This window comes from Oryzias latipes, chromosome 13 (genome assembly GCF_002234675.1).
Source record: "Oryzias latipes chromosome 13, ASM223467v1".
Taxonomy (NCBI): Eukaryota; Metazoa; Chordata; class Actinopteri; order Beloniformes; family Adrianichthyidae; genus Oryzias; species Oryzias latipes.
In genome coordinates, this window is record NC_019871.2 from 32,899,537 (window position 1) to 32,924,430 (window position 24,894).

Sequence of the window (24,894 nt, forward strand, 5' to 3'; positions counted from 1 at the left end):
AATGGTGATCAATATCAGATCTATCCATCCGTCCAGTTCTGATCCAGATTCCAGCTCAGACCAGGAAAACAGAGACATTCATGGATCTGTGTGTCTGCAGGTGGAGGATCGGAATGGAGCAGAGCAGGGAGACTGTGGACCAGGATTTCATGTAATCCATGGACACCAGTGAAGATCACAAATCATTGAAGAAAAAAGGTTCAGAGCACTGTCTAGTGGGTCTAGATGACCCAACTCCCAATGGTAAAGTGCCTAGGATAGCACAAGGGTTACAGACCCTCTCCAATGAGAATCATGTTTTTGGAGTTTGTGACATATTCTATGTTAAAGGACATGTGTAAAATGATTTAAGATTCTAACTGCATTTCTGAGTTTTTCTCTTTAGAAATCGTGTTAGATCAGGAGCAGAGGAAACCCGGATGTTTGAAGAGCTCAAACTTATGACGCAGCTTCTGCTGACGGCGGGACAGTCTTGATGTTTCTGCTTTAATTCTAAATTCTCCACTTGCAGACAAAAAGGTCAATGTACGCTTTCCTTTCCTTGTCTGAGCTGGCATCTAGCTCTAAACTGAGGCGCTTGTCACTAGCAGTAGAGCGGGGGGGTCAAACTCATTTTCACAGAGGGCCACATCCGCATAGTGGTTCCCCTCAAGGGGCCAGATATAACTAATGCATGAAACTAAATGTAATGAAAAAATAAATGTAACTACTTCTTCATGTTGAATAACTCATAATTTATTTATTACAACTCTTTAAAGTGACAATTACAGCTGCATAGGAAACTTATGTTTGCTTGTTACTTGAGCATAAATCCTTTGAAATTTGATTCTATATATAGCCTAACCTATATGGACAGTGTTTGAGTCCTAATGTGTAGTTGCCCATTCCAATAGCTTCAGTTCAATTCCCCCTAGATATGAATAAATACACACCAATTTTTATTTTTTATTTCAAAAAAAGAAAAAACTTTTGTGCTCTCGTGGGCCACATTTGCCCCCCGGGCCTTGAATTTGACACATGTGCAGTAGAGGATGTGAACAAAGGCATCCTGAGAAATTAGCTCGGCTAATTTTCATGTCAACAGCCTCAGCCCAAAAGCACATTTCTAATGGGCTCCTGTTGCTCTGCAGAAAATAGGTCTTTAAAACGACGCAGGATTTTGGCATAAGTCTGCATAATCATAGAAGACCACTAGGAACAATTTTACAATTAAAAACAGGTTTTTAAGCTTCTGCCTACAGTCACTGCAAAAGGTTCACTTGTAACTCTTTACCACAAAAAAACCCTTCAGCTTTTTCAAAACAAACATCATCATCCAATCAGTGATATCCCAAAGTGAACCTTTTGCGGATTCTCACTTTGTTTCATTTTTGAACATTTCATTAAGATTTTTTTGAATATTTTTCATTTTTTGAAATATTTATCCTTTTCTGTTTTAGTGTCAGTTTTTTATTTATTTATTCATAAATATGTGTTGTTTTGTTGATTGTCATTGTGATTGTTAATGTTTTTGTGATGAGTGATTTGTTGTTGTGTTTTGCACTCTGTAAGGAAGAGACAAAGAACAATGTTTTTCCAGAGCATTCTTCCTAGAATGTTTCACCAATGCTGCCAGGGAAAGTGTGACAGTATTGATTCCCTTTGTTTGTACAGCCACATATAGAGCTGCTTGATTGAACAATCGAAAAACTGGACGCACATTAGCATACCAAGTGGCTCAAGATGGGCCGGCTACTGCTGGCCGTGTTTGTTTCCACTCCATTGGTGCTCAGTCTGTTACAGTGGCAGATGGATGGTTTTCAGAGACCGTCCCACACACTCTCACTCTGTTTCTGCAGTTTTGCCCCGGATTCTGCCTGTTTTAACTCTGGGATAGAAACTTCTAAATAAAAACTTTTAATATATATAAGTAGGCGTCAGTGGCTCAGGCGGTTGAGCAGGTCGTCCAACGATCAAAGGGTCGGCGGTTCGATCCCCGCTCCCCCCAGTCAACTGTCGTTGTGTCCTTGGGCAAGACACTTCACCCTCCTTGCCTCCAGTGTGGTTCCACTGGTGTGTGAATGTGTATGAATGATCCTGGTGATGGTCAGAGGGGCCGTAGGCGCGAAATGGCAGCCACGCCTCTGTCAGTCTGCCCCAGGGCAGCTGTGGCTACACCAGTAGCTACCATCACCAAGTATGAATGAGGAGTGAATGAATAATGGACACAATGTAAGCGCTTTGAGTGTCTTGAAAAGCGCAGATAAATCTAATCCATTATTATTATTATTATTATTATTTAGGCCTTGGTCAAAACTGTCCTTTCGGGTGAACACGGGCAAAAATTGGGCAAACCTGTTTGGAGCATACAGGTGGCCCGCATGAAATTTTGAAGATCGTAGATTGCTTAGTGAGCCCGTAAATATTCATGCACATTTTTCTATGGCCGTGCTATGGGTGACAGGTTGTAGTTACCACTTATAAAACACACTAGGGTAAGTAAAAGCTAAGTAAGTGAAATATGTAGTTTGTGTAGGCATCCTACAGGCACTTCAGATGGGGACGGGGTGTGCACACTATCATGTGCACACCCCGTGGATGCAGCAATTGCGCGGGGTCCATAAGGGGCCTGAACGCCACACCTTACTAATGACGAGAGCATGGAGTAAGGGCACAGTATCACCCGCACATCATGACTGTGTGTAACTTTGTGTAAATACTTCACAATACTTTTCCAACACCCACAACAATGGTACCTTACATTTTCACACCATCCTTTGAGGTAGACGCATGTGCCTCAAGGGAAATGCAAGACAAACTTAAACCCCACCTGTCCCAACTCCCAATGTTAACCTAGATGACCCCACTCCCAACGTTAAAGTACCTAAGATAGCACAAGGGTCAACATTGGGAGTTGGGTCATCTAGACCCACTAGACAGTGCGCTGAACCTTTTTTCTTCAATGATTTGTGATCTTCACTGGTGTCCATGGATTACATGAAATCTTTCCACCTTTATCCACCTTTGTCATGGTAGGAAGAACACCTCAATGGAAGGGGGGGGGGGGTCATCTAAGATAGCACAACGGTTAAAGAAAACAAAATAAATAGAAATCTGGGTGACGATGCTGATAATCAAAGTATTAAGTAACTATTAAATTTTTTTTTTCTTTTCCTGTGTTTACATCCTTCATTTTCTTGATGTGAAATCACCTGTGGAAGATTAAAAAAAAAACAACCCGTGCAAGAGCTTTACCTTTTTAAAATCGTTCCCGCTCTTTGGTTGGCATTTTCAGATTTAGAAGAGTCTGACAACAAATCAGAGGAGCACAAAGTAAAGAAGTTTTCTTTTGGCAAAGCACTTATCTTCTAGCAGTACAGCTCAGTGGAGGCCGCTGAACTGGCAGCTGTTTGGGATGAATGTGCACAACTGTGCAAAAATGAAGCAGGCCAATGCTGGGGGAGACATTATGCACACTCAGCAGAACCCTGCATTATCTCAGAGTCTGTGTCACTCGGGCCACCATGGTCCATGAATGCACATAGTGATGATGCAGTGCTGCCGCTGCCGAGTAATGCTTTTGCTTGTGTGGCGGGAGCGACCACCTTGGGGGCTTGCGGTTCTGGGAAGTGGATGTGGAACAATCAGGGCTTCACACTGTCCATGCCTCCCTGCAGCCTCTTTATGTGTCTAGCATCTGCTTGAGCTTAGCCGGTGTCGGAGCGGGGGTGGGGACACCACCATGCTTGTCTGTCTGTGCATGGTGAAAGACAAATACAGAGTGTGGGTGTTTGCGTGAGCATGCGCCTCAAACCGACAGTTTTGTCGTAGTTGTCATAGGAAAAGTGTGTGGTGTTCATCAAATTTGTGCAATCGCACACATAAGAAAAAAAATGGGGGGGAGGGAGGTAGGGGAGCAGCCTGCCACACCCAACCTCTTTGCATCCTTCTCCTACCTTTTTTCCTCTCTTTTTCTGCTTCTTTCTCACACACTCCTCCTCCACTTGCTCCTCTACTCTGGTGTTTCCATGAGAACAGAGAGAGCTGGGTACTGAAGGGAGGGTAGGTGGGTGGTTTGGTGGTGCTCGTGACGTATCCTAAAAGCAGAAAGTGTGCATGTGTGTCTAACATGCTCGCATCAGTGTGCATGGCCGCCCTCTTTCACACATCTCTGCTGGCAGGAGCTGCTCTCGGCTGGGCCAGCAAACCTTGCTTTTGGCACCAGAAACTTCCAGTCTGAGATCCAGAGTTTGACATAAATAATAATTAAAAATAATAATCTTCTGTGTGAAGGAAGGATGATGGAGATGAGTGATGGCTAAAAGTGAGTGGAGGTATCCTGTCCCTTATGAAGAGATGTTCTTTTCTGGGTGGGGTCGCATGCTGACAGGGAGGAGGGCGAGAAGATGAAGAGAGGAGTGCTAATCTAAAGGAGATGGGGATCATCGCTGTGAGAGAAAAGGAGGAGGAGAGGATGAGGAGGAGAAGAAAGGCGGAGAGAGGGATGGAGGCAGAAGGGAGGGGTTTTAAAGGGTGGGCTCACAGTCATTGTCAGGCAGCAAGTAAGAGCGAAGCAGAGAGTTCCTCCCCAGCCAGACCGAACCAAGAGCGTGTGAGCGCAAACTGGGATGAGTAAATGTACCGGACGACTTAGCTGTTGATACAGCCAGCAAAAGAGAGCGTGTGCACGAGACTGAGAGTGTGCACGAGAGAAAAAAAAGGCAAAAAAGAAGCAGAGAAGAAAACAGGAGGATACTACAAGTCCAACTATGCTGTGCTGCATAAGAAGAACCAAACCGGTAAACTGCTCAGCTCTCCTTTTCTCTGATAAAAATGCTTCATTCCGGCTCTGAACTTTGTCAGATTAGGGCGCCCGTGGGGGAGATTAGAAAAGACGGGAGTGTGATTTGACTCTGGGCCCCAGCTTGTCTTCATAGAAATCTACAAATCCCAGACACGCCTAGTTAATGTGATTAGTCCTCATGAATGGATGTCGCCACAATGCCTCTCAGACCTCACAGTGCACTTGCAGAGAGGTTGAAACCAGATCTCAGGCTGATGGTTTATGTTAATTAAACACTTGGAAAAGTGAAAAAATATTTAGGGACACTTGATGGTTTCTGGATTGTCAGTTTCCATGTCAAATGTTTCATCCAGGAGCTCACCTGAACTTAGATGTAAAGGATATTTCCCATTTTTGCCTCCTCTTTAGCAGCAGTGGGCGACATAGGAAGGAAAATTTCTAGTGTGGAAGGGGAAAAAAAGGGTGGGGTACAGATTGAGTGAGCAGCACCATCATGTCAGTGGCCTTGTGGGAATACAATGGGAATAAATGAGGATAAATGGATTATCATAGCCCTCCAGCTTTACAAGTGGATGTTGGTGGAGGGCTGGATGAAGTGTCTGCTCATTTAAAGGGTGATGTTCCCTGCTTAATAACAGCCACAATTCAGTCTCTCAAGGAGGAAATAATAATAATTAAAAAAAAGAAGCTGTTTCACTGAGTTGCAGGAGGCATTCGATGTTGCCGGGTTCCTGCTGCTATTTCAAAATGGTTCGGCTTTTATTTGATTCGGAACACGCCGGTTCCTCGTGGCACTTGATTGCTTCTTAAATGTCAGTCTGGATGAGTCACTTTAGCTCTGTTCAGGATGGGAGATTGAGGAAGAAAAGCACGGCTTGGTGGTTGGAAGACATGCAGGAGGAGGAAGAGTGGGGCAGCCTGGGTGAAGGGATGAGGTGAAGATGCACGCTGCACACCGCAGCCATGTGGGTGAGGCGCTGCTGTCACCGCCTCCCCGTGCGGGGGGGTTAAACCCCACCTTGTCTCCTGCCTTTGGATTCGAGCTGCTCTGGTCTTCATGGTTGCTTGAGCAGAGCATTATTTTGCAGCTCCCAGCTTTACAGCTGCAGCTTCTGCCTTTTATGGAGTTCTGAGTGCTTGTGCAACGTCTTCACTACATGGGAGTGGCTTCCAGCTTAGGTGTCCTCTGTAACCCCAGAACAGAGCTTTGACTGGATCACCTCAGCCTTTTCTAAAGAACTGTGTTTAACCTAAAGTGTGGATTTGACTCAACGTCTTTGTGTCATTTTCAGTTTCCTCAATGGGCTTGAAAACATTTTTTCGTCATTAACTTGAGCACCAACCCATACTCTTTTCCCCTTCCTCATATACCTTTACCTCCCCTCCCTCTTCTGTCCCTCCTCATCGTCAGCCCATGTGAGATCATTGCTGGCAGAGCCTTTGTTCAGGCTGAGAGCGGTCTAATTGAATTAAAGACAGCTCCAGAGGATGTAACGAGGCTAGCATACGGCAGTATCAGCCTGCGTGGAGCATCTCGTCTCGGGCTAAAACAGAGAGAAGCTGCATGGCTTTCAGCGTTGCTCATCAATCCCCCCCTTGTAAAAAGAAGGCGAAAGCCCCAGTGAGCGTGGGCTGTGGCAGCCTCCACCTGAGCCCCCCTCTTCTCATCTGCAGGAGATAGCCGGCTGAAAAGGGTGTGGTGCTCTGCTATGTCTGAGCGTGCGGGAGAAAGAAAAAGACAGAGAGAGTGAGTGGGTGGCAGTTTGCTCACCGAGATGCTGAGTGAAAGACGGCAGTAACAGAATGAGGAGACGTTCAGCAGTTGGAGTCTGAACCCTTTGCTCTTTGCAGTCTGGATGGATTGCAGGAGAAGAGGAGAAAACTGCAATTCTGAGGAGAATTTGGAATGCAATTTCCCTCCAGCTACTACTGCCGCTAAGGAGTTTAATTTCATCAAACTACTCATTTGTTTTATCATTTTTTCGGTCAAAAATCCTCCAAAAGTACATTAAAAAGTGTAAAATGAGTTCCTCTGCAGAACCTTTCTCCCCAACACCACCCATATCCTTGCAAATTCTGTCTTCTGGCCTGGGTGGAGGAGCAAGGAGGAAGTCATGGTTCCATGTGCAGTAGCCTGAGCTGTTCTTTTGTGCAAATGAAGTCACCATCAGCCTCACCCCATCACTGTCGCTTCCCTCCTGTGAAAGTCCTCATCCTCCCTTTTTTCACTTCCTGAAGCTGGAGCCTAATAGCACTGACAGCGCCTGATTGTTACGGTGTGTCACCTTTGGGGGATGGTGGTCTGCGCGTGCGGCCAATTACCAGCCGGGTTATTCTGCCGGCTCTTGGGGTGTGGTTCTCATTGCAGCCAGCGTCCATTCAAAGCTGGAGCACATGCTGAAGCCATAATGAACAGTGACACACGACCCAACATAAAATCAAAAAACTGAATTGTTACATTTTCGGGGGTTTTATTACAACATTTGCGTCTGTGTTCACCAGAATGCTGAACCAATTATAGAGGCATAATTTAATTAACCTGGAAATGCAAATATGTAATAATTAAAAGGCCCTGGCTCCATGTGGGAAGACGTGAAAGTGCTGCACTGTGGTGCGCCTTTGAGATGTGCTGCTCTATTTATGAATGAAAATGTGTGCCGCACAGACATGGGGAGGGACGACGCCCGCAGGAGAGAGGGGGAACGTGACCAAAGCACAAATGAAGTGGAAAAAAGGTTTCAATGATGACTCGTAACTCTATCCTATGACCCCCCCCCCCCTTACATTGAGATGTTCTCCCTGTTCTCCCATGACAAAGGTGGATAAAGGTGGAAAGATTTCATGTAATCCATGGACACCAGTGAAGATCACAAATCATTGAAGAAAAAAGGTTCAGAGCACTGTCTAGTGGGTCTAGATGACCCAACTCCCAATGTTAAAGTGCCTAGGATAGAACAAGGGTTAAATGACATTTTCAAATATTTTAGCCAGAAAAATGGTGTATGTCACGGCAGGATGTTTCACGCACATCAGCATGATGTTACTGTCTTCCTGCTCTTTCATGAGATCACTCAACGCTTTGGTGATATTCTGTTATTTCCTCGCCTGCACACGTCCCCATTTCTACAGTAATTGACATCTTCTCCGATCCAGAAGTGATGTCACCCCCCCCTGATTCCCAAACACCCTCATCAATTGCTTTTCTCTGACCGTCTGACTCACTGAATGCAGCCGGGAAGTAATTCTGTTTAGAGTTAAGTGCTTAGGTCGGATTTTTTGGCAATTGTAAGCACCTGTGAGATCAGACTAATAAAAGCCCAACAAGCCACCAGAGACTGGTGTATTACTTGGATGGGAGGGTGGGGCGCTTGTGCTTTGTCTGTCTCCATGTCTGTCTCCACTCCTTTTTGTTTCAGGATGGATTTAAAGTGTAAATCACAACGAGTGAGGAACATGGAGCTGTTGAAAACACCTTCCCACAGCCATCATCTATCTACAATTATTAATATTACATGACTCCAAAATCGCTTTTAGGACAATGAGGTTTAGAATGTACCGCCCGAATGCAGAGGAAACAGAGGTGGAGAAAAAATGAGGACGTTACTGACCCTGCACTGACTCACTGACCCTGAAGACATGTTAATTTAGAGGCTTTTAAATCGCACCCCTGCTGATGGGGTTTGTCCCACAGACAGCTGTCCAATCTGAGCTTTATATTAGATACGCCAACAAGAACGGAAGCTGTCATGAAACGGTCGGCCTTGAACTCCCCAAAGCATGGCTGTCTGTTGACCCAGACTGCAAGCACCAATGCACCACCACCCATTTTGAGCCCCTGCTTATTATGCTGAATGCTTAGCTTGATTTACGGGTTCCCACTGGCCCAGTCCCTTTGAGGAGCTGGGTGCCACACCAATCAGAGTGACATATAGTCTTTCATGGAAGAAAACAGCAGACGCAGTTGTGATGAGTTAGCACTCCGGTTGTCAAGGTAACCTTTAATGGCTGGGAGGCGTATGGCAGTGAATGCTGAGGAGGTTCATGCTTGTTCACTGGCGAGCCAGACTGAGCTGCAACTAGAGGATGGAGATCTCATATTTAATGATTTTAAGCGCTCATTAGCAGAAAACGGGGTTGACACTAATGGATGTCAAGGGAGTAGCTTGGCGTTTAAGCCCAGTTATTACTTTTATCTGTTGTAACTCCATTCTTAAAAAAAAATAAATATTTTTTGTGTTTATTTTGTGGGCCCATTTTGTCCACTAAGTGAAAACCAGTGTAGAATATGAACACTGAACACAACAGTGAAAAAAGCTAAACAAATTCTAAAAAAAACAACATCACATTTTAGAAACCAAAAGCCAATTTCCAGAAACCAAAACGGAATCCCAAATAAATTGAATTAAATATTGAAATGAAACATTTCGGAAAGCAAAAGTAATTTCCAGAAAGCAAAATTAGATGTTAAAAAAATGAAACAAAGAAGAAATCAAAAAAGGTAGTGGGGCTGAGGGAAATCGCTGATTGGACGATGACATTTGTCAATCATTTCATGACAAAGTTCTTTAGCATGAATCAATAGTGGGTCTGTGCCACACCAATCATAACTTTTATTAGTATGCAGAGCTTGAAGACGCTTTTGAAAAAACTCATTCATTCATTTTCTAAGCCGTTTTGTCCCTTTTGGGGTCATGGGGTTGCTGGAGCTTATCCCGGCCCCTCGTGGGTGAAGGCAGGGGACGTCCTGGACAGGTCGCCAGTCTGTCGCAGTGAAAAAACAAAAACATCAAAAGTCATCCAAGTCAGTGAAGTACAGTACCTGATTTTCCAGTTTCTAATCGTGTTTTTTCACATTTCTTTTTCATTTCTGGAAATGACTTTTGTTTTGTGAAATGTTTCATTATTACCTTGTTTCTGTTTTTGGAATTGTGTTTTGGTTTCTAAATTCTAAAATGTTATGTTGTTTTTTTAAATTATCATTTGTTTTGCCTTTTTAGTTGTCTGTAATATGTTTTTGCGTAGAGTGATTTGTTGGTGTGATCTGCACTTCAGGGCCACCGTAGAAGTGTGATTCTGTCATCCTCTATGCCTGAAAAAGCATCTTCTTTGTGCTTTTCCACACTTTGTCATTTAACATTTTAGACAAAGTTCATTTTGCCTCATAATACTTCATTTAAAGCTATTTTTTCAATCGGTTAAACATTCTGGACATTTTACCTTGATTGTTCACTTTTGAAAAGACTGACTCGTTTTGTTTGCCACTCTCAGTACTTAATGATCATTCTTTGATTTGATTTGATTTCTTTTCATTAGATTTATATGACTCATAACACAGCCCGCTATTCGATGAGCAGCTATGGATGCGAGTACTGAAGGTAATCTCACCCAACCCCTTCCAGTGTGTGATCCTTCTAACCCCATTCCTCCTTTGGTTTGCTTTGTACTGACACGTCTTCAAACTCAAACCCACTTTCCTCTCAAAGCTCTATTGTAGTCGCTTGCAAATGACCTGTGTGTGTTTTTCCAACCTTTGACCTTCTGGTTCATCACATTTGTTTAGGATGCAATGATCTGTAGTTGTATTCTGGGATAAAAGGGAATGGTGTTTTGGGAAGAACATCTCAGTCTAAGACTCCATTTTTCTTAGCAAATGTACATTATAGCTACAAAAGGTTCCTCTGGACCCACATGACTGCTGCTAGCAGCTAATATTCTGTACTGTGTGTTGTTCATCAGGTGGAGAAAAATGAGGATGCAGACCAGAAGATTGAGCAGGATGGCACCGCCAACAAACCCGAGGACAACAAGGCCCACAAGGCAGCCACCAAAATACAGGCTAGCTTCCGTGGACACATAACTCGGAAAAAGATGAAAGACGGAGAGGAGGAGAAGGAAGAAAACAGTCCTGTTGCAGATGAGGCAAAAGAGAGAGAAGAGGAGACAAAGAAAGCAGAGGGAGATGAGACACCTGCTAAGCAGGATGAAGCTGCAGGAGAGGAGGCGAAGGAAGAGTTAAACCAAGCCAAAAGCCCTGCAGCAGACAAACCAGCTAACTCTCCGGCAGCTGCTGTCTCTCCTGCAGGCGCAGCCACTTCTCCTGTGGCGCCGGCTCCATCTGCTCCTACAACTGCCACGGCGCCCTCTGAACCTGAGAAAGAGGAGCCGAAGGAGAAGCCCAAAGAGGTGGAGGCTCCAGCTGCAACAACCAAGAGTCCCACCACAGCCACAGCTGAGGAGAAGAAGGAGGAGGAGAAAAAGTGGGAGGAGAAGAAGGAGGAGGCCAGACAAGCCGATGTGCCTGCTGCTGTCAGCCCAACAGCTGAGGAAGAACCTAACCAAACAAAAGATCAACAAGGTATGCCGATTACAGCGCTCCAGTTAAGCCTTGGTCACATGACCGGTATGGGTGCTACAGTTTTTTTGGTTATCCGGGCCCATAGAGGGTCATAGAGAAGAGTGGCTGCATCCTAAGGGGAGAGCAGGTGTGTCTTGCAGTTTCCTTTAGGGTCCTACAACCAACTTAAGGGACTTTATGAAAATGGAACAAACCTTTGTCGTGCATGTGGTAAGTGTATAGTGAAGCATTTATAAGGATAATGGAAGTTACAGGGCACACTGGATCATAAGGCACAGAATCAATGAATGTCTGTTTTTGAACTTATGTCATACATAAGGCCCTGAACTATAAGGTACATTAAGTGCGACAAGTCAGAGATAAGTTTGTCAGTCAGTTATCAACTGCATTCACAGTAACTCTACAACATACATGCTACATGTTAGCCACATTAGCTGTGTTAGCGTAGTTACAATACCTGTAACTCCTCACCTTGTTTGCAACATGTAAAAAACATACTAATACCTCTTAAACAAACTTTTCTGTGACCAAGCTAACTCCCAACATTGTTAGTAACACGTAAAAAAACACACAGTCCAACACCGCTACACATTAGCCACGTTAACATAACCTTGTTTACAACTTATAAAAAAAGCATACTGATATTTTCACAGAGCAGAGTGTACCTCTCCAAATCACTAACATAAAATAAGCATAACCATAATTAATCCATAAGGCGCTCCAGATTAGAAGGCACACTGTCTTTAAAAAAAAAAAAAAGGATTTTGACTTTCAAGTGCACCTCATGGTGTGGATAATATGGTAAGTGACACACAGCTTATGATGCTGTCATAAGCATCCATAAGTGTCCATACGCTGCACTCCAGTCATAAGTGAAGTGTGCACAGTGTCCCCTTACTGATCGCGCTGAAACGCTTGCATGCTCAGGGTGTGCAGGTGATATATAAGTGCCTGCAGGACACCCATAGGATTCCCACACCAACAACACTTTGACCGTCTACTTTCCTCATTGTTAATAGTCAGGCTCCATGCACTTATCACTTGAACAGTACTGATGGGCCCAGTGGCGGTTCTACACCAACTTACTCCCTGGGCGAGTAACCCCACAGCCCCCCCCCCCCCCCCTCTGCACATATACAAAATTTGACAACATCCTGTTGTTTTCCCTATCAATTTTCTAGACTCGTATTACAGGGGGGTTATACTCAGTCACACAGGGGGCCTAAATTAAAAACACGCTTTAGGTTTTGAGCCGAAGAAGATAAACATTAACTGAACTACACACTAAAGCTGAACTTTTAAAACTTTTAAACTGAACTTTTTAACATAAATATGAGTAAAAACAGGAACACAAGTTAACCCCTAAATAATTTTTAATATTTTGCTCTCCATAGAAATATATTCTATCAAAATTATACAAATATAAACATGCTGCAGAACAAAACAAAGAAAGCCTGGAAATATTAATAAGAAATTACAAATCAAATATTTCCGTTTTTTTTTTTGCTCTTTCATCATTTTTTAGAGCATTTCTTTTAGAGCAGGACTCCTGCTTCATTTTTAGCAATAATTTCTTAATGTTTGACGTCCTGTGTGTGTCTTTGTGAAACATATCAGAGGGATTAGATCTAAAAAAAAAAACTTATTGTGATTAATATTTTTATGTCTTATAAAACATTAAAGACTAAATCATAGAATTCATCAGTGGGATTACTCCAAAAATATTTGGCATTTCCCTAAATTTGTGCAACACCAACAGCAGAAATCCTCCCAAAAAACTCAATCCATAAAAAATGGTCTGCACCCAGCACCCCTGTTACGGTTTCTGTTTCTTTGCCCTTGTGGTTTGTTTACTTTTTGTTCTGGCATGTTTTGACTTTAACTTCCTGTTTTATTTTGTAGGGTTTCCTGTTTTGTTTTTGTTGTGAGTTTTACTTTGGTTCCCCATCCTTCCTGATTGTGTTCACCTGTGTCTCGGTTGTCTGTGTGTATTTAAGTCTTGTCATTCCCTTTCTCCTGGGCTGGTCCACAGTATGTTAGTCAGTATGTTAGTCTGCTCTCCCCGTTTCGAGTGTTTAGTGTTTCGAGTTTCTAGCCTGCCGTCTGCAGTGGTTTTGGTTTTGTGTCATTAGTTTTGTTTATTAAAGCCCCCGTTCCCCTGCAACCTCCTGCCTCCTCTCGCTCTCTGCGCCTGGGTGCTTCCTCCCTTCTCCTCCCTTAACAACCCCTCCCCTTCCCCTCCCCCTTCCCTCTGACACACGCGGCTCTGTCTCTATGACCCCTGACTCTATGAGAAAAAGACTCCCAATCACCTGTTAGTGTGATTCAGCCAGCCACCGGCGAGTTGCGCCCCCCTCTCGAGTTTTTTGACTTATGTTCCAAAGACTACCGCAAAGAGGTGTGGCCGCAAGCGTCGTGCAGTAGAGGGCGGTGCTCACGTGCGCGTCGGGTCTGCTGTGTTGGAGCAAGTAATTGTGGGAAATAATCCCCATTGCCTGCATTTGTCAAAATTGGGTTGAGCACGGGTGTTTGTTCTGCCTAATTCCTTTTCATGTGCCTGTTTTACGTTGTTTCACTCTGAGTTATTTCATCTTTTTTTTCTTTTTTTTTTGCACCATAAGTGTGAAGAGGAAACAGGATGAAGACATTCTTAAGAGTCTGATGTGTCAATCTAAAAGTGTTAAGTGTCGGCAGCTGAAGCAATTTCAAATTAAAAGCGCAAAACGTCCTTCTTGAATATTGTAGCACATTATATGTAACGCAGGGCACGGCAAATGCCGCCCCCTACGAAGTGCCGCCCTGGGCGACCGCCCACATCGCCCATATCAAAAACCGCCACTGGATGGGCCCTTTGCACAGTGCGCAGGGTTCAGCGGAGTTGAAAAAGAAAAGAAATCCGTACAACCTTTAAGTTCCCTTTACTTGTTGTTTAAGTGTTTGCTATGAGCATGCAGCATAAAAATTCGCATAAACATTTACGCTCCATGGGCTCACCAAGCAGTCTACGATCTGGGCCACCTGCATGACTCATACAGGTTGTCACCTTCAGACAGCCCATATCTACCCCAAAGCGCAGTTGTGATTAAGATTAGCTTCTGTGGTCCAGTGCCTTCTCAGCTCCTCTGAGGCCATTGAGTTCAGAGACAAAAATACATCCAGACACTCCAAGACCCACTTACTGTAAAAATAATGAATTAAGGCTTTCATGTAGTCTGCTTGGCAGGATCCACAACGATAGAACTGCTTGTCAAGTATATAGGGTTCAAAGACCTTTGGCAGTGGTCCATCGTTCACCGGTTAACACAGAGACATAGCTTAGTCTTTAATTAGACTTCTTGTATCTCAACCATATGTGACAAAAGTTACACAGAGATGACGAAAAGCTCAGGACACAAATGCACAGCAACAAAATAATTGTGCTGTGTAGCGATTTGTATAGTTGCTGTTAGGAGTGTGGCTGTTCACACAAAAGCAGCGTGTTCCTCACATTTGGTGAACATCACAGATGGCTTCATGTGCCTTTAATGACAGCAGCACCAATATTCAAGCAGAATTTATCTAAACTGAAGCATAAACACATGTGGAAATGTGATCACTCCCCAACAACAGCGCCGCGTCACTCCAGAAAAAACTGCTCTGGATCAAAGACTGACAAGTCAGACAGGTGGCCAACTGAGCATGCTCAGTCTGGAAGCTGGTTGAAGGTGAGAGGTGTTCACAGATGAGAACTGGAAAACTACATGGAAAATAGGTCACCTATGCAGCTCTGTATCCCAGTTGTCATAGTTACCACCTTGATGGGATAACCAGCCTGAATGGAGCAGAGAATCATAACAGGTGTGCTGATTTAAATGAATGATTAATGATCCTTACTGGTCACAATCCACAGTGGGACAGTCTTTTAAAAGCTCGCACTATCTGAGAGTGACCCACTAATTAAGAAAACAACACAGGCACTGAATATTGAGACTTGGAGAGCCTGACTATAAACGTTGTCTTTACAGAAATACTCTTTAATCTGAACATGTAAGTGTAAAACAAAATCTATTTAAAGTCCCACTCCAATCCTCTTTTTTTCTATTTTCAGTGGCCTATTAATTATGAGTAAAATCCAAAAACCTGTGTTGTTTTCTAAAAAATAGTCTCTGCAGAGCAGCAGGAGATCATAAGAAATCTTCCTCAGAGTTTGACATGTTTGAAATATACAAACTTTTATGTAATTTAGACAATAATATTTCCCTTCCAACAAAAAAATGGGATGCAGATTTGAGCATCAGCACAGATGAAAGCTTCTGGTCAGAACTCTGTCTAAACACCTTCAAACTGACAAAAAGTCCAAATTTGCGGCTAATCCATCTCAAAACTCTTCACAGAATTTACTACACTGGACAGAGGATGTTCAAGATGGGTCTCAGTAACTCAGACATTTGCGAGCACTGTTACAGTAATCTACCCGACAGCTACATGCATGCTCTGTGGTTCTGCACGCCTGTCCAGGCTCTCTGGCAGCAGGTATGTGCCGATCTATCAGTCTGGCTTAAGGTTTCAATCACGGCCTCACCATCACTTTGTGTGCTTGGTGACATGAGTGCCATCGATATAGAAGAAGGATTAGCATCTATCATTTTCATAACTCTTTGTATTGCTAAAAAAACCATTTTAATAAATTGGAAAAACAAGAAAAATATAAACATAAGTCAACACAGAAATCTGCTGTTTGATCATATCAGCTTGGAAAAAATGTCAGCCCAAAGTTCAAGTAACTTTGAAAGAATTCTGTCTCTCTGGTCTCCCGTGGCTGACTCCATGACTTAGGGGGTTGGGGGCCTGGTCGTCGCTGCTCCTTGCCCTTTTCCCGTGGTTCGGTGTGGGGGTCGGGGCCTCCGCGGCCTGGCGGGGGCGGCTCCGTTGGTCGGGTCCGGTGCCTGGGTGGGGCGGGCTGGGGCGCGGCGTCGTCCTCTGGGCTTGGGTGTGGGTGGCCTGGCTTGGCTTGGGGGATGGTCCCTTTGCCTGTGCTGGGGGGGGGGTTGGCGGGGGGCCCTGCTCGGGGGGGCGGGGCCCAGCGGCGCTAGGCGGGCTGCCCATCTACACCTGGGGCTGGGATCGGCCCTTCCCTGGCTCTGGGACGGGACGGGACAACCCTCTTGGGACCCCCGGTCGTTCTGGGGGTCATCCGCTTTGGCTGCGGGGTCTGGGGTGGGTGGGGGTGGGGGGCTTGTTCGGCCCTGTCCTGAGGGGGGGCGTTCAAGGAAGGTGGGACCTAGGACCATCCGTCCCCTACCCCTTCCCTGGTGGGGGGTACGGGTCCCTTGGCGAGGGCTGCCGTGTCCCCTGGGTGCCGGTTTCCTGGGCCCGGCGGTGCTCACTCCACTCTGGGGGGGTTCATATTACATCTGAGCCGGGGGTGTCCGTGTCCATGGGGGTGGGTTCTGGTTCTTGCTCCTGGGCGCTGGGCCCCGCCAAATTTCCAACAGTGGCCGAGCCTGGTCGGGCTATGTTTACAACACCCCTTGTGGGCCCCCTTTTTCCCCGGTGTGCTCCCCTCCGGGGTGGGGGTGGCTGGCCCCTGGCATGCTCCTCCCTGGACCAACCGTGGGACGGGTGGGTGGCTGCCTGGAGTGCGGAGCGGGTCTCCCTTGGGGGGTCCTGGCTCGTACCTGGGGTAGGGGCGGGGGGGATGCCCGGAACTCCTGGGTGGTGATGGGGTGCTCGTCTGGGGCTGTGGGTGCCCTCCTCGGGTGGGGCCCTGCGTTGGGCTCTTCGGCGCGGCGGGGGGGGGGCTGCTCTCCTGGTTGGGCTGGGGCGGCGCTCTCTTTCCCCTCGTGCATCCCTGCTCTCCGGCTCTGGGGGCCTCGCGGCGGTCCTGCTGGTCCTGGCCTGGGTGGTGGATTTGGTCGCCCGGGGGGCGGTTGTCCCCTGCCTGCTAACGTGTGGTGTTGGGGGTTCCGGCTGCCGCTGCTGCTGCGGCGGGGGTCTTGGTGTGGGGATGGCTAGGCACTCTCCTTCCGTCTTTTCACGTTCCACCATCCATTTTAGAAGAACATAAACACTCACCTGAGCACAGGTGTTAGCTCACCTTTGCACTTATAGTTTGCATGATTGAATGAATGAAAGATTTCACACTAGTTGATTTAAAGGCATAAGTATGCATGTGTGAACACTATCTGTTTTGTCTATATGTTGACATGTGGACATTTTTTCAGCCAGCAGGTGTGTTGATAACATTTGAGTGTGTGTGTGGACAGGCCCCGCCCTTTTTGTACTACACTTGAACCTTAACGTAATGATAAACAACCAGTAAACCTGTCTGCTCTATGCTGCTTCATTGTCTTATCCCCCCCCCCCCTCCCACTATCACCCCCCCCCCCCTCTAACATCCCCCTCTCTTCTTCCCTTCTTTCCTTTTCCGTCCGGTCCAACACCAAAGATTTTCAAACATGATTGAAATTAATAAAGTTTGGCCTCAATTACAAAAGGGGTTTATTCAGACATACCTCTGGTTTGTCTGAAGATTAATAACCCCTCTCGTTAAAGTAAAATATGTCCAACACAAGAGGCCCTCAGCTCTCATCTGCTTGCCCAGCTGTTGGACAGGACAAGTTAGAAAAAAGAAAAAAGAAATCTTCCTCAGAGTTGTGGGCGGGACCACCGTCTTAGAGCTCCCTCATCCCCCATTCCCCTCCCCATTGGTGAGAGCTCTCTATTTACATGCTCTCCTGCTATCTTGCAGCCCCTGAAAACCTCAACCTGATAAAAATGGTGAGCAATATCGGAGCTATCCAGCAGTTTTGAGCCAGAGTCCAGCTCAGACAAGGAAAACAAAGACGTTCATGGATCGTATAAGCCCTTTTTTAAACATCCTTTTCTTTGTCTGTTCCTGATTCACAGTGATGGATTAAGAAATACTGAGAAATGCAGTTTTAATCTTAATATGTGTCCTTCATCATTTTTAAAATTCTATATAACATGTAGAAAACAATGCCAGTTTTGGTTAAGCAGTAATAAACCAAATCTTCTATCTTCCTGACTGCACCTCTGACAACAGCTAGTTAGTTTTTTTTAGAAAGTTAAAAGCAAATGTCAACTCAGTGTTGCTGCTGTTGCATTGTGGGTCATAGTGCTTTTTGTCCTCTGATTTAATCCCATTCAGTACATAAGGCCAGTCCAAAAATAGTAGTTTGAAATTCTAAAAAGGAGTGAGAAACAAAGAAATGAAGCAAACATAAAAGTAAAAGAGCATGTCATTTGTAAAAATGCCGTAGAGAGCAAACATTTACATTTCATCTGCAACCTTAGGCAGCGCGTCAGTCAGCATCAACCTGGCTGTGAGAGCAGCACCGATGATGCGCTGTGGCTCAGTAAATTGGATGAAATCGTGTTTACTTCACACGGTCAAGCGGCTGCGGAGACGGACACGCTCAAATTGGTCACACCAGCCAACAAGCTCATTACCTCTTACCTGGAAGATCAGCTGTGACTAATGCTGTGTTGTGGCACACTCGCCAACTAACCTGATGGCTCCACTTCCTCCACACACACACACATGCACTCCATCAGTTCACTATGTAAAGGGATGATGTCATTGTTTAATGCCTCCTCTTTCTATTAAAAGAGGATGAGCTCATCTGTGTGTGATATCACTGCTCTGAAAACACTCCAATGATTGTTTTCCTCCAAGACAACCAATTGCATTTAACTTTTATTTAACTTTATCAAAAATAGAGAAAGGCTGAACATGAAAGCTAACCCTTGTGCTGTCTTAGATGACCCCACCCTTACATTGACGAGTTATTCCTACCATGACAAAGGTGGATAAAGGTGGAAAGATTTCATGTAATCCATGGACACCAGTGAAGATCACAAATCATTGAAGAAAAAAGGTTCAGAGCACTGTCTAGTGGGTCTAGATGACCCAACTCCCAATGTTAAAGTGCCTAGGATAGCACAAGGGCTAAAGATGAGTGCAAAGCCAATGGTGTCTCATGGGGCTTCATCCAGCAACCCTCACTTGTATGTAAGTCACTGCTGGATGTTGTTATAGTGCAGCACACTGTGGGCATCACGCATAATCAGATGTGACAGACCAAGATGCTGCTGTTAGCCTTGTGATGGCAGTCCAAAGGCTTCACGGCTCCATTAGAAGCACTCTCTTCCTTTATTATTGACGCTCACTGCGATTTCAGATGTTGAGCTGTTAATGCAGAATAACAGCTCCTTCTGAGTGTTTTTCCCAGAATCCTTTCGCATTGTTTGAACCTCATCGTTTAATTTTCTTTTTGACTAAAAAATCAGCAGGTGGTATTTAAAAGCACTGACGATTTTTTATTTTCAAAAACATGCCACAACCCATTGGGTACTAGATGTCTATTAGATGGCTAATATACACCTATTGCAGATGTTCACTGGATATCTCAGACAACTCCACATTGTTAACCCTTGTGCTATCCTATGACCCCCCCCCCCTTCCATTGACGTGTTCTCCCTACCATGACAAAGGTGGATAAAGGTGGAAAGATTTCATGTAATCCATGGACACCAGTGAAGATCACAATCATTGAAGAAAAAAGGTTCAGCGGATTGTCTAGTGGGTCTAGATGACCCAACTCCCAACAATAAAGTGCCTAGGATAGAACAAGGGTTACACGTGTTTGGATACGCACCTTTAACCTACATGCAAACGTACGAGCACACTTTGATGTTCCATCACGCACTTGTGGCTGCACAAACACTTTTTCTCAAAGTAGGACCTATTATAACAAAAACATATGGTTGACCTTTATGCTAATGAGGTTGTTTTGCTGAAAAAGCATCCCAACGGAAAACTTGTGCATGGCCTTATGCACACTGAGCCGTGGATCTTTTTGTCATGATTAGCAACACACTATGTAGCTCAGTTGGTAAGACACAGGACTGGCACACAGGAAACCACCACCAATACCAATAACCATATCATAGGCGAGCAATTACTAAAACCCAGCGAGGCCCCTTTGGCTAGACCCTTAACACTACTGCCACCTCGTAATGCATGAGAGACAATGAACCACATGTCATGCCGACTCAGGCGTCGCCCGGCCAAACAAGGTCTGCCTCAGGTGCTGGGGGACCAGAAGACCCTGATGGGTAGTGGGCTACTGGAACAAGACGGAAATGGCCTAGATGTGAGAACAAGGTTCTGTTAGAATGTTACTACTCAAGCAACCCCACCCAGAGAGGTTACATGCAAAGAATGGATGGATGCTTCAAAATTCACAATCAAGACTAGCTGCCAAGCAACTGGTATCTCAATGTTCTAACATACACAAACGGCAACTCCCTTCACAACTTGAGATTGAAGCGGTACAACACAATTGGAGTGTTGGTGTCGAGGTTGCCTGATGTTCATTCTAGACATGATCTTGTCTTTCAGGTCAGTTGCTGCCTCGCTCAGCATATCTGTGGTAATTGGGGCTGTGCACCTGAGTACATAATAGAGAAGAAAACGATCACATATAATTCACGCTTTTGGAAGTAATTTATTTAACAAAATACAGGAACAAGAACAGACATTCATCTTCAAATGCAAATCATATTATTAAAATAGAAAACATTAATAGACGGAATATGTGCACACTTCACTACTGTAACCATATTTAGCTCCAAGAAGCATAGGAGGAATCTAGTATGTTAGCCCAACATGCAGTTCGAAGTTCATAGTTTAGATAACCATGAAAAACAAGCTCACATGTCAACTAAACTCCTCATTTCAGTTCATATTAATGAATCTGTTGAATTCTTTATCCCTTTTGTTGCTTTGGAACAATTCCACAAAGCCTGGCCTAAGACTGAGGAGCAGACCAGCTGCAAACACACCTACAGTGCCCTCTAGCAGCTTTATATATATATTTTTACATTTTTTTATAGGTTGCATCTGAGTATTGGTTGTCTAAGGCTACGTTCACACTGCAGGCTGAAACGACCCAATTCCGATTTTCATGACAGTCTGAACAACACAGATCCGATCTTTTCAAATCTGACCCAGACCACTTGGGGATGTGGTCCTGAATCCGATACGTATCCGATATTTTTAAATTCGACCGCCGTCTGATCAGCCAGGCCACATGTATCCGACCCGTACGTCATCGATACGCAACAAACGTCATCATTCTGCGTTGAAGTAGGCGGGAACTAGAACATAAACATCAACCATGGCAGACGATACTGCTGAGACCAGTCAGTGGAAGAGAAGCGAGGTCACAGATTGATACATCTTTGGGGTGACAGCTCTATTCAGGCCAAACTCCAGGGCTTTTATTGCAACCAGCCGGTTCTTGAAAATATTTCAGCGAAATGGCCGAGCGTGATGTTGAACCTTTCTCGCTATGACTTTTTTTCCTTTCCGACCGTGGTCAGAAGCGCGGGATCCTCCTCCGGGGTTCACTTCTCTGTTCGGACCCTCAGATTCTCCAGAGCAAGTTAATAAAGAGTCCATAGCATTTATTACTGTTCTTCTTCCTCCGTAACACACAACATGAATTTGCGCACCCGACACACTTCCGTTGCCACCCCCCCCCCCCACACACACACACACACGCTCTCTCTCCTCTCTCTTACACACACATGCGCGTGGCCCTGGCACATCCACATCTCCATTCCACAACAGTGGGTACAGACGATCCTGGTTCCAATGCCTTCTTAAAAAGAGAAGATTGTAATTGTGCTGCTCCTTCATGAAAATAAATGTAATAATGCAAAAAGAGCTCTGCTGTTGACAACACTGTTGTTGACATCCATTGTTAACATTAGCCACTTCCGCAAACAATGAGTGACGTCGTTTCCCGTTGAATACTATTCTGCACATGCAGGGCACTTCTGGGTCATTTCACGGTCACACAGATCGCAAAAGTTCACATTTAATTGGAAATGTGAACAGCCTTGCAAAAAAATCTGATTTTATCAAAAAATCGGATTGAGCATTAGGCCCTGCAGTGTGAACGTAGCTTAACAGTGACTTATAGTCCTCAAAAAACAGTATTTGAAAAAGTAAAATGTTGTTACTTTCACCAGAGATCCTCATTTTAGATTGACCTTTAGCACTGCAAATCTTGTTGTACCCTTTATGAATATAGCCAGCGTTGCATTGATAGTTTGAAAGATGGCCTCCAAAGCACTAAAAAAAACACCACTTGTCCACCTTCTAAATTATTTTTCCTTGTGTTATTTAATTATAAAATAGTTTGCAGTTAGTATCAAGTAGGCATTAGATATAAGTGAATGAAGATTGGGAATTTGATCAACCATATGTAAGGCGCCCCGAATTATAAGGCGCATCAAGAGGGAAAAAGTCAGAGATAAGCCTGTCAGTCAGTCAGACTTTATTTCCAGCATTCACAGTTACATTAGAACTGGTTTGTAACACGCAACACGTTAGCAGCGTTAGAAGCATCATCTTATTTACAACACCTGTAACTCCTAACCTTGTTTGCAAATCGAAAATGAAAAAAAAAACTTTACTGTGACTACACTAAATCACAACCTTGTTGGTAACACATTAAAAAAAACTATTACAACACCTCTACATTTTGTGCGGATTTTAAATTGATTTTATGATGTTGCATTATTCGCAATAAAACAGCGGCTTCAATGCGCAAGGATGACAGGATCACAACTCAAGAGGTTGCAGGTTTTGATTTAAACGGTGATGTGCAATGGACCTCTATGAATTGATGTCTATTGAATGTGTTTTGCAATTTCTATTTCTAATAGATGTGTGGGAAAGCTAACCTAAAGTTTTTGCCCATTTTTTTATCTTCTACTCTTCTTTATGTTCTTCCTTTCGTTCTCTATCTCCTCTCCTTCTACCTAGATGCTGCAGAGGAGTTGAAAGCAGTTGAGGCTGCTCCTGCTGTGGAGCCCCCTGAGTCCAAGGATGAATAAGACAAAGTCAAACCCTGTGAAAGCAAAATGAAGAGTATGAAGAAAAGCGCAGAAACACAGCTCTACAAACGTGGCCCTTTGCCTTCTCCACGTGAAGGCCACCAGTTTCTATTTGTTTGTCATCTTTTCGTGTGGCAATGATTTTCCCATGTTGGGGGGAGGGGGGGGGGGGGGAGTTTCCAGCATGACGTTTTTTGGCTCAAGGTAAAACCATAAGGAGGAAATGGTGTTGATCGTTAGGAAAAGAAAAAATCTTTAGTTTGATGCTGCAGAGCTGGAAAACTTCATTTGGTACACTTTTTACCGAAAGTGAAACCGTCATGGAAGAACTGCAGCGGACTGGAAAACCCCGTTTAGATCGTGATGCCAATGCACAAGATTTGTAAGCATTGCAATGCCCTTCTTTGAAGTCCATGTTTCAAATGCAACTTGTTTTTTGTTTGTTTGTTGTAAAAACAAGACCGCGCCGGTTCTAAGTTTGAACTCTAGTTTCCACCATCAGACAAATGTGAGAACAAAATGTCAAAGTAAAGTATTGACTTGTCTGAAAGATAACAGAATGTATATTTAAAATTGTAAATTTTCCAGTCCTTAATCTGAGCATTATTTCTTGAACAAATCTACCACTTATTCTGTTCTGCTTGACTCATCCAAGCTTGGTTTACTCCTCTTTTACAAACTATGTACCTACATTTACAGTAAAGGACCTGTTTTCAATGAAATACCCATAGCAAACCATAGAAATTGATGTTACTGGCTGGCTCATATGTTCAGCCAACCAAACGGGGCAAAAGCAGCACGAACCATTGAACCAAATGCATGATGGGAACTCTCCCTTCGAGAGGAACGCAGTCACAAAATTCAAGAGGATGTGGCAGCTTCTTTTTGATGTCTTTGGTGTTGTTATGGCAGTTTATATGAATTGGGGAAGAAGACAAAAAATCTTGCACCGATATTCTGGAAAAAAAAGGAAAAAAGTCTAGAAGCAAAAAAACTGAGCAGAACAAACAACAAAAAGAGAGCGAATCATTTTCTTATGTTCCCAGTGAGTGCAATGTCCAGTTTCAACTTTATCAAGGAGTTCAAATGCTTGTGAGAAAAAAGTATGAAAAAAATTCAAATGGTTTCAATGTCTGTTTTCAAAAATAAAGCAAATGTGCCAATTACCATCACAAACTGTGGAGTTTCTTCAAAAATCAAGTCCATTTGTATCCAGATATAAGGGGGAGGAGCCATTCAGATGTACTATGCATATTCTTTTCATTTAACAAGCTCACATGCCTTTATTTGAAACCCTTAATGGCTTCATCATGTGACAGCTCTGTGAAACATGACCCTAATGTGATAGAGTGCTTATCTGCAGGACATATACTGAAGATAGCTTGTTGTAACTGCTTAACCCTTGTGCTATCTTAGATGACCCCCCCCTTCCATTGACGTGTTCTCCCTACCATGACAAAGGTGGATGAAGGTGGAAAGATTTCATGTAATCCATGGACACCAGTGAAGATCACAAATCATTGAAGAAAAAAGGTTCAGAGCACTGTCTAGTGGGTCTAGATGACCCTACTCCCAATGTTAAAGTGCCTAGGATAGAACAAGGGTTACACGTGTTTGGATACGCACCTTTAACCTACATGCAAACGTACGAGCACACTTTGATGTTCCATCACGCACTTGTGGCTGCACAAACACTTTTTCTCAAAGTAGGACCTATTATAACAAAAACATATGGTTGACCTTTATGCTAATGAGGTTGTTTTGCTGAAAAAAGCATCCCAACGGAAAACTTGTGCATGGCCTTATGCACACTGAGCCGTGGATCTTTTTGTCTTTGTCTTCT

The 24,894-nt window shown here is 44.2% G+C and overlaps 1 protein-coding gene across 1 annotated transcript; it reads left to right on the forward strand.

Moving 5' to 3' along the window:
* Positions 1 to 4,518: 4,518 nt before the first annotated feature.
* On the forward strand, positions 4,519 to 24,218 carry gap43 (growth associated protein 43). The gene is made up of 3 exons (XM_004076022.4): positions 4,519 to 4,778; positions 10,520 to 11,138; positions 22,981 to 24,218. The coding sequence occupies exons 1-3, from the start codon at positions 4,749 to 4,751 to the stop codon at positions 23,049 to 23,051; spliced, it is 720 nt and encodes a 239-aa protein (XP_004076070.1). The 5' UTR covers positions 4,519 to 4,748; the 3' UTR covers positions 23,052 to 24,218.
* Positions 24,219 to 24,894: the final 676 nt, after the last annotated feature.

Excerpts from the sequence above, each read along its gene's own strand:
- gap43 (XM_004076022.4), top strand. The coding sequence starts at position 4,749 with ATGCTGTGCTGCATAAGAAGAACCAAACCG. Across the intron at positions 4,779-10,519 it reads GCATAAGAAGAACCAAACCG|GTGGAGAAAAATGAGGATGC; the intron begins GTAAACTGCTCA and ends GTTGTTCATCAG. Across the intron at positions 11,139-22,980 it reads CCAAACAAAAGATCAACAAG|ATGCTGCAGAGGAGTTGAAA; the intron begins GTATGCCGATTA and ends CCTTCTACCTAG.